The sequence below is a fragment of the Trichechus manatus genome, unplaced genomic scaffold, assembly GCF_000243295.1.
Source record: "Trichechus manatus latirostris isolate Lorelei unplaced genomic scaffold, TriManLat1.0 scaffold00016, whole genome shotgun sequence".
NCBI lineage: Eukaryota > Metazoa > Chordata > Mammalia > Sirenia > Trichechidae > Trichechus > Trichechus manatus.
Window position 1 is genome coordinate 26,424,568 of NW_004443952.1, and position 13,231 is coordinate 26,437,798.

Here is a 13,231-nt window from a genome sequence, read left to right on the forward strand (position 1 = left end):
CTTTGCCTATTTTTTAATTGGGTTGTCTTTTTGTTGTTGAGGTTTTCCAGTATCTTGCAGATTTTAGAGATTAGACGCTGATCGGATTTGTCATAGCCATAATTTTCTCCCAGACTGTAGGTTGTCTTTTGACTCTTTTGGTGAAGTCTTTTGATGAGCTTAAGTGTTTGATTTTTCGGAGCTCCCATTTATCTAGTCTCTCTTCTGGTGCTTGTGCATTGTTACTTATGGTTCGTATTGTGTCTATGCCGTGTATTAGGGCTCCTAGCGTTGTCCCTATTTTTTCTTCCATGATCATTTTCAATTTTATATTTAAGTCTTTGATCCATTTTGAGTTAGTTTTTGTGCATGTTGTGAGGTATGGATCTTGTTTCAGTTTCTTGCAGATGGATATCCAGTTATGCCAGCACCATTTGTTAAAGAGACTGTCTTTTCCCCAATTAATGGATTTTGGGCCTTTGTCAAATATCAGCTGCTCATAGGTGGATTAATTTATATCTGGATTCTCAGTTCTGTTCCACTGGTCTATGTATCTGTTATTGTACCAGTACCAGGCTGTTTTGACTACCGTGGCGGTATAATAGGTTCTAAAATCAGGTAGTGTGAGGCCTCCTACCTTGTTCTTCGTCTTGAGTAATGCTTTATTTATTCGGGGACTCGGTAAGAGGTTTTGAGAGGAGGAATAAAATCCATCAATCAGAGTCAGCTAAGCCGAAGGGGTTAATAGGTATTACTTATAACCATTTTACAGATAAAGAGCCAGACGCAGTTAAATGATGCCCAAAGACAGTGAATGGCAGAGCTAGAATTCAAGCCAAGTTTAATTCCAGAGGCCTTGCTCTTAGTCTTAACCATGAATGGATAGTAGTTGCCTAAACTCTTTTTCTAGTTTAGTCCCTCACCCACCAAATCTCCCCCTAAATTGCCGTAATCTCCCCTCCAATCCTCGACCTTCTGCCACCCCTCCGCTCCTTGCCGAACTTCGTTTGAGGCGCCGGCAGATGGCGTTGAAGTCCCCGGCGGGCCGCTCTGTCCAGCCTGCGTGCCTCTGTGGTGCCAGGCCCCTGGCTCTGCCGCGCTTCCGGGCGCCGATCCAGGTGAGCTAGCTAGGGTCTTCCGAGAACCCTATTAGGCCCCTTGACCTCGAAGTGAGGGACCCTCTCCAGCCCTTGCAGCCTGAGGTGCCCAGTACCGGGGTCAGGATGCCCAGGCAGAGGTCAGGTAGCTGCCCGAGGAGGCACAGCCGCCTGGACGCCTGGGTCCCGGCCAGGCCCAACGGGCTCTCAGCCCGGCGCACCTGCCCCGCTTCACGGGAGACCCGCGGAGGTCGCGCCTCCGGTCTCCTTGGGACCTTGGCAGTCCGGAAGCGGAGCGTGATTCCTCCCCTTGTCCTCTCGGTCCCCGCCAGGCGGCGCCGTCTCCTTGGCTCGGGTTCCCCATCGGCTGGGAGCCCTGACCACCCCAGGGGTGTTGAGATTGTCGAGGAGAGAAGCAGAGAGACTCTGGCAGAGAGCAGTCAGCCACTTGAAATAAGTTTGCCTCGTGGGCTGTTTTTTCAGCGTTAGGATCTCTTGGAGTACATGTACAAATTCCTAAGCTTTACAACCAAAAATCCTGATTCAGTAGATCTAGGGTGGGCCCTGGAAACCAGCATTAACAGTCTCTCCAGGTCGATGCGCATAATCTGTGGACCTCACTTTCAGAACTGGTTAAGAGAAATATTGCATTGGGTTGCCTCTGGGACTGTTTATCTTCTAGAAGACTTCCTATAGGAGGTAATTCTAGTTGGGTTTTGGATTGAGGGACTGAAATATCCACTACTTTCTCTCCTTGCCCCCACCCTCTAGTGATGAATTCCCTCCCCAGCTGCTACCAGAATGCAGAAGGTCTCAGTGCTGCTCTTCCTGGCCTGGGTCTGCTTCCTCTTCTATGCCGGCATATCCCTCTTCACCAGTGGCTTTCTGCTCACCCGTCTGGAGCTCACCAATCATAGCAGCTGCCAAGAGCCCCCAGGCCCTGAGCCCCTGCCTTTGGGGCACCGAGGGGAGCCCGGGGCTTGCTGGATGGCTTCCCGTTTCTCCCGGGTTGTGTTGGTGTTGATAGATGCTCTGCGTTTCGACTTTGCCCAGCCCCAAAGTTCACACATGCCTGGGGAGCCTTCTGCATCCCTGCCTTTCTTGGGCAAACTGAGTTCCTTGCAGAGGATCCTGGAGATTCAGCCCCACCGTGGCCGGCTCTACAGATCTCAGGTTGACCCTCCCACCACCACCATGCAGCGCCTCAAGGCCCTCACCACTGGCTCACTGCCTACCTTTATTGATGCTGGCAGTAACTTTGCCAGCCACGCCATAGTGGAAGACAATCTCATTAAGCAGCTCACCGGTGCAGGTCAGTCTGGGCCCTTTGGGAGGCCAGGAGTACTTTGTCTGATTCCTTCTCTTGTAGTCAGGGAGCCACAGCCTTGGGTGCTCAGCACATGTTTGACTTGCTGTGAGAGGGACAGGAGGAGAAAGAGAATAGGTCCCTGCATGCAGGGAGCTCAGTTCAGGGGATAAAGAAGAGAGGATCTGGGCTTTGTCCTTATGGAGCTTCTAATCTGCATGGACTATTGGTTTTACTCTTGGGGAACTCTCAGTAAAGTGCAGGGGAAGAGGAGGAGATGTGGGCTTGGTACCCTCGCAAGTGTGGAGAAGAGAGCAGAGGGATCCAGGCTCTGTCCACAGGTACTCATTGACTTGGGAAAAGCAGGATGCACCCAGGAAAAACAGCAGGAGAGATACCCAGGGACAGAACTAGCAGAGCATTCTACAGGAATGAAGCTTGAGAGGTCTGGGTGGAGTAGAGTTATCAGGGAAACCTTCCCGAAAGAAAATACCAGGTCTTGAAGGACAAGGAGTTAGTGGGTATAATTGCTATGACTTAGAGTGAATGGTTGAGATTCCTGATGAGTCTTTAAAGATCCTCTTTTCTTTTTTCCTGCTCTGACTCCCTCTCATGTCCCTGCAGGAAGGCGTGTGGTCTTCATGGGAGATGATACCTGGAAAGACCTTTTCCCCGGAGCTTTCTCCCAAGCTTTTTTCTTCCCATCCTTCAATGTCAGAGATCTGCACACAGTGGACAATGGCATCCTGGAACACCTCTACCCCACCAGTGAGCACAAGGCCAGAGGCAGACCTGGCACAGACGGAGGGTCTGGGGAGGGCTGCTTCACTTCACAAAGTCTGAGCCTCCCATTGGCACAAGGGCCTGGGTTAGTGTCCCTGGACATAGGAGAGTTGTCGAGGCCTGGCTGGGGTTCACATGTGGACCTTAGTCCCCTGTGCTCAGTGTTCTCCCCTCCACAGTGGACAGTGGTGAATGGGATGTGCTGATTGCTCACTTCCTGGGTGTGGATCACTGTGGCCACAAGCATGGCCCTCACCACCCTGAGATGGCCAAGAAACTTAGCCAAATGGACCAGGTGATCCAGTGAGTGTTGGGTATCGGCTGGGGGAGTGAATTTGTGTCTGAGAACCTCAGCATATATGGCCCCCGGAGAAAAAATCCTTATCTTGGAGTCTTTTTCTTTTCTGAATTCTGTCTTCTCCAGACTATTTTCTGAAGTTAGGGGCCTTATCCACCTTTAGTAACTCAGTGTATAGCTTTGGGCAGCAAGGTCATAGCAGATGGGGTGTCCCCTTGCCGAAGGTCTAGGACCTACTAATGGAAATCAATGCTGGGGGTGAACGGGCCCCTGAGAAAAAATCTTTATCCGTCTCTACTCCCTGACACGTTTCTTGGCCCCCAGGGGCCTTGTGGAGCGTCTGGAGAATGACACACTGCTGGTGGTGGCTGGGGACCACGGGATGACCATGAATGGGGACCATGGAGGGGACAGTGAGCTGGAGGTCTCGGCTGCACTTTTTCTGTATAGCCCCACAGCCCTCTTCCCCAGCGTCCCGCCAGAGGTGAGGCCTGGGGTGTCCCTTGTCTTACCAGTTTCTAGGTATTCAGCCCACATCATGATCACAGTACCCTCATGGATCTCTTAATTTTAGGCCCCCCAGTTCATGACCCTGGGCATCCCCTACTCTCATTTCCTACCTAGGCCCCAGTACCTTCCATCCCCAACACTGACTCTGTGCTTTCCCTCTAGGAGCCAGAGGTGGTTCCTCAAGTCAGTCTTGTGCCCACACTGGCCCTACTTCTGGGCCTACCTATTCCATTTGGGAACATCGGGGAGGTGATGACTGAGCTGTTTTCAGGAAACAAGGACTCCCAGCCCCACACTTCTGCTATGGCCCAAGCCTCAGCTCTCCATCTCAATGCCCAGCAGGTAGGTAAGGGGCTGGACTTCCAGGTGACAGAGCTAGAGTAGTTATATGAGAAGCATAATGACCCACTTCATTGTCCTTTGTACAGTCTTAATCCCACCTTCCTTAGCCATGTTCCCCTCCCATTGTCCCTCTCTTCTCCCATCCTGGACAGAGTTTAGGTTCCCCCGTTTGTAATATCTACCCTTAACCTCTGTCCCAACTTCTATTTCTGACCTTTCCCCCTTGGCCTCTGACCTTTTCTGCCAGGTGTCCCGATTTCTTCACACCTACTCAGCCGCTACTCAGGACCTCCAAGTTAAGGAGCTTCAGCGGCTGCAGAGCCTCTTCTCCAAGGCCTCTGCTGACTACCAGAGGCTTCTGCAGAGCCCTCAGGGGGCTGAGGCAGCACTGCAGGCTGTGATAGCTGAGCTGCAACAGTTCCTGCGGGGAGCTCGGGCCATGTGCATCGAGTCTTGGGCTCAGTTTTCTCTGGTCCGCATGGCAGGGGGTGCCACTCTTTTAGCTGCTGCCTGCTTTTTCTGCCTGCTGGCATCCCAGTGGGCAACATCCCAAGGTTTCCCTTTCCACTCTCACAGGTTATCTGTGGCCTGGGGTCTGGCTGGGACCATAATATATGCTGGACTTCTGGCAACTGCTGGGCTGAAGCTGGATCCAGTGGTCCTAGGGGCTGTGGCGGCAGTGGGCTCACTCCTGCCTTTTCTGTGGAAGGCTTGGGCTGGCTGGGGGGCCAGAAGGCCCCTGGCAGCCCTACTTCCCATCCCTGGGCCTGTCCTACTTCTCCTGCTCATTCGCTGGGCTGCATTTTTCTCTGATAGTTTTGTTATAGCTGAGGCCAGGGCCACCCCCTTCCTTCTGGGCTCACTCATCTTGCTCCTCGTTGCCCAACTTCACTGGGAGGGTCAGCTGCTGCCACCTAAGCTGCTTGCAATACCCCGCCTTGGCCCTTCGACCCCAGCAGTTCCCCCACGGCACAATGGCATGCATGCCCTGGGGCTTGGGGTCGGGTTGCTTTTATGTACAAGGCTAGCTGGGCTCTTTCATCGCTGCCCTGAAGAGACACCTGCTTGCCGCTCCTCTCCCTGGCTGAGTCCTCTGGCTACCATGGTGGGTGGTCGAGCCAAGAATTTGTGGTATGGTGCTTGTGTGGGAGCACTGGTGGCCCTGTTAGCTTCTGTGCGCCTGTGGCTTCGCCGCTATGGTAATCTCAAGAGCCCCGAGCCCCCTGTGCTCTTTGTGCGCTGGGGGCTGCCCCTCATGGCCCTGGGTATTGCTGCCTACTGGGCATTGGCATCAGGGGCAGATGAAGCACCCCCACGTCTCCGGGCCCTGGTTGCTGGGGCATCAGTTGTGCTGCCTCGGGCTGTGGCAGGGTTGGCCGCTTCAGGTCTCATGCTGCTGCTCTGGAGGCCTGTGACGGTGCTGGTGAAGGCTGGGATGGGTGCCCCAAGGACCAGGACTGTCCTCACTCCCTTCTTAGGCCCCCCCACTTCTCAGGCTGACCTGGATTACGTGGCCCCTCAAATCTACCGACACATGCAGGAGGTGTTCCGGGGCCAGTTAGAGAGGAACAACTCTCAGGGCCCCCTGACTGTGGCTGCTTATCAGTTGGGGAGCGTCTACTCAGCTGCTATGGTCACGGCCCTCACCCTGTTGGCCTTCCCACTTCTGCTGTTGCATGCAGAGCGTGTCAGTCTTGTGTTCCTGCTTCTGTTTCTGCAGAGCTTCCTTCTCCTGCATCTGCTTGCTGCTGGGATACCCATCACCACCCCTGGTAAATATATATCTCAGCCCTTGTTCATCCAAGGACAGTAGTGATAGTGATGTGAGTTCAGCCCCTCTTATTTTCAGAGAGGTGGAACTCCTCAGATTCCTCACTTTGACACAGGGTCTTATGCCCCACACAGTTGGGAAGGTCTTCCTGATGTCCTCTCATCTGCTATAGCCAAAATAATTGATCCCTTTTGCTGACTCCCAGGCTAGGAGGGTTCATGGGGAAGGGACACAAGGAGTCCTCCAAGACTCACTTCTTCTGGTATTGCTACATCCCAATGACCCAATTTCCTGATTCCCAGTGATGGGAGTGATGAATTATGAATGTATAATGAATAGCATAGGAAGCTGTTTATAAATGAAAGAGAGAAAGAGACTGATTACAGTGGGGTTCAGAGGCTCAGGTTAGGGTGATGGGGCTTTGTGTCACAGAGGGAATTAGAATAACAGAGTGTTGACTGTAAGGAGGTCAGGGTGATGAGCATGTATTATGTGAGAGTTAACACTGATTAGTGGAAGGGTATTTTCAGAGGGCAGTTGGCTATGCATTGGGGAATGGGATGTGACTGTAAGGAGGCATATTTCTTCCCCCAGGTCCTTTTACTGTGCCATGGCAGGCGGTTTCTGCTTGGGCCCTCATGGCCACACAGACCTTCTACTCCACAGGCCACCAGCCTGTCTTTCCAGCCATCCATTGGCATGCAGCCTTCATAGGATTCCCAGAAGGTCATGGCTCCTCCATCTGGCTGCCTGCTTTTCTGGTGGGAGCCAACACCTTTGCCTCCCACCTACTATTTGCAGGTACCTTCTTATCTCTCCCTTACTTCCATTGCTTACTCTGGCTTTGTGGAAGGAAAGGAAACCCATGGATCTGAGTGAGGAGATATAGTTTTGATGGATCTTTGGCCCCTCTTGACCTAGGCTCATTGGAGTCTGAGCCAGCCAGGGTGGTTGGGAACCAGGGGGCACTTGTCTCTGGGTCCTTCATTGACTCCAGTCCTGTCCTCTTCTGAGGCAGTAGGTTGCCCATTGCTCCTGCTCTGGCCCTTCCTGTGTGAGAGTCATGGGCCCCAGAAGAGGCGGCAGACCCCAAGGAATGAAGCTGAGACCAGAGTCAGGCCTGAGGAGGAGGAGGAGGAGGAGCCACTGATGGAGATGCGGCTACGAAATGCACCTCACCACTTCAGTGCAGCGCTGCTGCAGCTGGGCCTCAAGTACCTCTTTGTCCTTGGTGTTCAGGTGGGTGCAGGGGAGGGATCAGGGAGTTAGTGACCTTTTCTCGTGTGTGTATGTCACATTTTCTCTTTCATACTTTGTTAAAACTCTGAGAGGGAGGCTTGACTGACGTACAGATGAGTGAAGTGGTTTCCCAAGGCTACCAGACGCAAATGGCAATATTCAGACTTGAGCCTGGATCTCCTGAATCATAGTCTTAGGTTGTTTCCTCTCCACAACCTAGATCTGGACTGTGCTGGTTGCATTTGGGGATTACTATATTAGTGCACAGACTGGAAAAACTGAGGTGATGGCCAGGATTCTTTCCCAGGCTGTGGTCATGGATCCTCCTGTCCTCCAGAGGCAGAAGGTGTGGTGTCGACATCTTCCTCCACCCTGGAAGGCAGAGCCTGAGAGTTAGCATCACAGATGGATAGTAACTTGCCTAAGGTCACACAGTGAGTCAGTGGTTGGGCCAGGATAAGAATTGGGTCCTTAACTCCTAGCACAGAGTTTTTTTCCATTGACACTCATTGCTTTCCTCCTCCTTCCATTCTTCACAGGGACCTTCAGCAACTCTTCTTTGCCCAGCATCCTCCTCCCCTTTTCAAGTAACTTGGCTCCTCCTTTCCTCCCTTAGATTCTGGCCTGTGCCTTGGCAGCCTTCATCCTCCGCAGACATCTCATGGTCTGGAAGGTGTTTGCCCCCAAGTGAGTGGATTTGCATAAGCAGTAGAGGTGGTGGGGAGGGAGAAGCTTGGAGCAAAGTATGAATATCCAGGATGGACATGGCTTTACCTCTGTAGGGAAGAGGCTCTAGATCTGCCTTCAGTATCCCCTGAGATTCTCCACCTTTCTTTGCAGGTTTATTTTTGAGGCGGTGGGCTTCATTGTGAGCAGCGTGGGACTTCTCCTGGGCATAGCTTTGGTGATGCGAGTAGATGGTGCTGTGAGCTCCTGGTTCAAACAGCTAGTTCTGGCCCAGCAGAGGTAGCTTTGGCTGCAGGAGCTGGCTCCTGACCACTGAGAGAGCTGGAGAACAATATAGCCTGGCCAGTATGGATGCTGGATCATCTGCAAGAGATGCTTTGCTACACCTCTTACCACCATGCAGCCAGAGGCTGCTGGCATTTGGGACTTCACTATTTTATAATTCAGACTCACTGACTCCTGTCCCTGACTCAGATCCCTGACTCCTGTCTTAGATGCATGTGAGGGACTGTGAGGTGGTCTCCAAAGTGGAATAAAATAATTACATAAATATGTGTGTCTGAGATGTGGGGGCACCCCTACTATTCCCATAGGGGTTGAGGGGAGGTGAGTCTCCCCTCCAACCAGGCACTGTTGTTTTATCTAGGCCTGCTACACCTGAGAACCTTTGGGAAATGGCTGGAGTTAGCTGATTTCACTGCCCCTACCTCTTCCCAAATCACTCCTATTATCTTACATGCCATTTTTCTTTGCCATGCAACACATTTTATTAAGTTCCTATGCTTTGGCTGATAACAGAGCTATGGGGAAGGCTGGAAAGACAAGCCTAGGCATCATGGAGCACACAGACTTGAGGGGGAAAAGACTTTTTATCATGCAGTGAGGCACTAGTAGGGAGAATTTCTGTGGGACCAGTTCCCACCTTTAGGTTCTTCCACCTTTTCTCTTGTGGTCCCTTAATCCTAGTCTCAGCCTCTTCTAGAAGTCCTGGGCATCATTATCCTAATGCCGTTCCCAATCATTAGGGCTTTCATTATTACTCCTTTCACTGTCTGAAGCCCCAAATAGTGCTGTGTCCCCTCCTCTGCTGTGTCCTTTCACTCCAGAACACCCCTTGCCCTTCTGTTCTTCAGAGGCTTCCCTAGCTTCCCAGCCTGTGCTGCCGTTATTAGACCTACTTGTCCATCTTAGACAGAATTCCACCTTGTCCCATTGATTATTCCTGACTTGAAGCCAAAACTGTTAATCTACTGCTCCTGCCATGCAGGCTGGCATGAAACCGTTTTTGAGATGTCTGTCAAAGGAGTTCAGAAGAGGCTCTGGAGAGCTGGGTTAAGACTAGGGTTTGAGGCTTGAGAGTGCCCAGGGCAGAAGATGAGACCACTGAAGTAGAGGACAGATGCTAGAACCGTGGGGCAGCACCTGCCTTTGAACAGGCAGAAGGAAAAAGAAGCCAAGTAGCAGTCACTGCTATGGTAGCTAAGGGATGAGTTCAAATTAAATTACTAATGACCAATAGTCCCAAGTGCTACAGAGGTCAAATAGAAAGATGAAGAAAAGTGTGTGCTGTTTCAGGCAGTTAGAGGGTCGGTCATTGGTGACCCTGGTGGAAACATTTAATAATGCAGGGGGAGAAGTTAGGCCCCAGCTGGTTTGTAAGAAGAATTAGAAAAAGCCCGCCGCCTGCTCCGTATCTGCTTCTGGTGGCACAGTTCCCAAGCATAGTTTGGTGAGCAGACGGTGCCTTTGTGAGAAGAAAAAAGGATCTTCTCCATCCCTAGTACCATGGGAAGGATGTCAGGCTTCAGCCCCGCAACCTCTCCCCTGCCACTGCTCCCTCTTTTTTTTTTTGCAGGGGTCCCCTTGCCTAAGGCCAAAGGTTATTCTGCTGATCTTCCAACCACTATTTGTTTCTCCTGATTCTTCAGAGGAAAATAGGTTAGTATTGATTAACACTACTAAAATTTCTTCCTAATTACATCCCTGCCTTTTACTTCACATCAAAGAGCCCATTCCACACGGTTTTCTTTTTTTAAAGAGCCTTTTTGAGGTACAGTTTATATACCATAATATACACTCATTGTAAGTGTACAATTCCATGATCTTAGTAAATTTATGGAGTTTAACCATTACCACAATTCAGGTTTTTTCTTTCTGTAAGTTTTTTTGAGATATAATTCACATGCAGTTTGTCCATTTAAAGCATATAATTCAATGATTTTTGTATACTCACTGAGTTGTATAACCATAACCACAATCAGTTTTAGAACATTTTCATCACCCCAAAGAGAAACTCCATACCCTTTAGTTGTCACCTTCCCGCCTCTTCACACACCCTCATCCCCAGTCCTAGGTAACCACTAATCTACCTTCTGTCTCTGTAGATTTGCTTATTCTGGACATTTCATATAAATGGAATATAACAAGTGGTTTTTTTGTGATTGGCTTCTTTCATTTAGCATAATGTTTTCAAGGTTCATGTTGTAGCATGCATTAGTACTTCATTCCTTTTTTTAACTGAGGTAAAATTCACATAAAATTCATCACTTTAACCATTTTAAAGTGTACAATTCAGTGGTCCTTAGTACATTCACAGTGTTGTACAAACATCATTATTCTTCATTCCAGAACATTTTCATCACCCTAAAAAGAAACCCTGTACCTGTTAAGCAGTCATTCCTCAACTCCTGCCAACCACTAATCTGCTGTGTCCCTATGAGTTTGCCTACTTCAGACGTTTCATATAAATGGAATTATACAATATGTGGCCTTTTGTGTCTGGCTTCTTTCAGTCGGCCTAATGTTTTCAAGCCTTATCCATGTTGTAGTATCTATCAGTACTTTATTCCTTTTTGTGGCTGAAATATTATATGAATATACCACATTTTATGTATCCATTCAATAGTTGATGGTTATTTGATTGTTATCACTTTTTGGCTATTGTGAATAGTGCTGTTATGAACCTTCTTGTGTAAGTTTTTGTTTGAATACTTGTTCTCAATTCTCTTGGATACATATACCTAGAAGTGAAATTGCTGGGTCATATGATAACCCTAAATTTAACCTTTTGAGCAACTGGCAGCCTGTTTTCCAAAATGGCTGTACCATAGTGCATTCCCACCAGCAGTGTATAGAAGTTTCAATTTCTCCACATCCTTGCCAACACTCGTTATTTGTCTTTTTTATTCTAATCATCCTAGTGGGCCTGAAGTGGCATCTCACTGTGGTTTTGATTAGCATTTCCTGATGTTGAGCATTTTTTCTTGGGCTTTTTCACCATACGTATATGGATCTTGGCTGAAAGCAGAGAATACCAGAAAGATATTTACCTGTGTTTTACTGACTATGCAAAGGCATTCGACTTTGTGGATCATAACAAATTATAGATAACATTGTGAAGAATGGGAATTCCAGAACACTTAATTGTGCTCACGCGGAACCTGTACATAAACAGAACAACGGAATACTGCGTGGTTTAAAATCAGGAAAAGTGTGTGTCAGGGTTGTATCCTTCACTATACCTATTCAATCTGTATGCTGAGCAAATAATCTGAGAAGCTGGACTATACGAAGAAGAACATAGCTTCAGAATTGGAGGAAGACTCATTAACCATCTTCGTTACGCAGATAACACAACCTTGCTTGCTGAGAGTGAAGAGGACTTGAAGCACTTAACTGATGAAGATTAAAGACTACAGTACAGATTACACTTCAACATAAAGAAAACAAAAATTCTCACAACTGGGTGAATAAGCAGCATCATGATAAACAGAAAAGATTGAATTTGTCAAGGATTTCACTTTACTTGGATCCACAATCAACACCCGTGGAAGCAGCAGTCAAGAAATCAAATGATGCATTGCATTGAGCAAATCTGCTGCAAAAGACCTCTTTTAAAGTGTTAAAAAGCAAAGATGTTACTTTAAGAACTAAGGTGCGCCTGACCCAAGCCCGTGGCGTTTTCAGTCACCTCATATGCATGGGAAAGCTGGACAATGAATAAGGAAGATGGAAGAATTGATGGGTTTGAATTATGGTATTGGTGAAGAACATTGATCATACCATGGACCACCAGAAGAATGAACAAATCTGCCTTGGAAGAAGTACAGTCAGAATGCTGCTTAGAAGCAAGATGGCGAGACTTCATCTCACATACTTTGGACATGTTGTAAGGGGGGACCAGTCCCTGGAGAAGGATATCATGCTTGGTGTCTTAGTCATCTAGTGTTGCTATAACAGAAATACCACAAGTGGATGGTTTTGACGAAGAGAAGTTTATTTCCTCTCAGTCAAAGTAGGCTAAAAGTCCAAATTCAGGGCATCAGCTCCAGGGGAAGCCTTTTTCTCTCTGTCGGCCCTCTTCTCTTTGGTGTTCCCCCGGACTAGGAGCTACTCTGCGCAGGGACCCCGGTCCAAAGGATGCGCTCTGCTCCCAGCACTGCTTTCTTGATGGTATGAGGTCCCCAACTATCTGCTTGCTTCCCTTACCCTTTTATCTCTTGAGAGATAAAAGGTGGTGCAGGCCACACCCCAGGGAAACTCCCTTTACATTGTATCAGGGATGTGACCTGGGTAAAGGTGGTGTTACAATCCCACCCTAATCCTCTTTAACATAAAACTACAATCACAAAATGGAGGCCAACCACACAATTCTGGGAATTATGGCCCAGCCAAATAGATACACACATTTTTGGGGGGACATAATTCAAACCATGACACTTGGTAAAATAGAGGGTCAGCAAAAAAGAGGAAGACCCTCAACAAGATGGATTGACACAGTGGCTTCAACAATGGGCTCAAGCATCACAACGCTTGTGACGATGGCACAGGACCGGACAGTGTTTCAAGTTCTGTTGTACATAGGGTTGCTAAGAGTCAGAACCAATCTGATGGCACCTAACAACAATAAGCATTTGCATATAAGTCTTTGTGTGAGCATATGTTTTCATTTCTCTTGGGAAGGTTCCTTGGGGTGAAATTGCTGTGTTGTTTGGTAAACTTATGTTTAATTTTTACGTAACTGCCAAAGTGTTTTCCAAAGTGACTGTACCATTGTCTATCCCCACTGGCAATGTATGGGGGTTCCAGCTGCTACACATCCTCATCAACACTTGCTATTATCTGTGTTCTTTATTGTAGCCATTCTTTATTTGTGTAGTGAGTTTTCATGGTTTTAATTTGCATTTCCCTAAAGGCTAATGATGGTGAGCACCTTTTAT

At 48.6% G+C, this 13,231-nt stretch overlaps 1 protein-coding gene across 1 annotated transcript; it reads left to right on the forward strand.

Annotated features, from left to right (window-relative positions):
• Window positions 1-1,052: 1,052 nt before the first annotated feature.
• PIGO (phosphatidylinositol glycan anchor biosynthesis class O) lies at window positions 1,053-9,729 on the forward strand. Its single transcript, XM_004372302.2, has 11 exons — window positions 1,053-1,097; window positions 1,848-2,388; window positions 3,007-3,150; window positions 3,345-3,468; window positions 3,788-3,947; window positions 4,136-4,315; window positions 4,563-6,087; window positions 6,681-6,887; window positions 7,105-7,325; window positions 7,942-8,012; window positions 8,166-9,729. The coding sequence occupies exons 2-11, from the start codon at window positions 1,878-1,880 to the stop codon at window positions 8,293-8,295; spliced, it is 3,273 nt and encodes a 1,090-aa protein (XP_004372359.1). The 5' UTR covers window positions 1,053-1,097; window positions 1,848-1,877; the 3' UTR covers window positions 8,296-9,729.
• Window positions 9,730-13,231: the final 3,502 nt, after the last annotated feature.

Excerpts from the sequence above, each read along its gene's own strand:
- PIGO (XM_004372302.2), top strand. The coding sequence starts at position 1,878 with ATGCAGAAGGTCTCAGTGCTGCTCTTCCTGGCCTGGGTCTGCTTCCTC. Across the intron at positions 2,389-3,006 it reads TAAGCAGCTCACCGGTGCAG|GAAGGCGTGTGGTCTTCATG; the intron begins GTCAGTCTGGGC and ends ATGTCCCTGCAG. Across the intron at positions 8,013-8,165 it reads TGGAAGGTGTTTGCCCCCAA|GTTTATTTTTGAGGCGGTGG; the intron begins GTGAGTGGATTT and ends CTTTCTTTGCAG.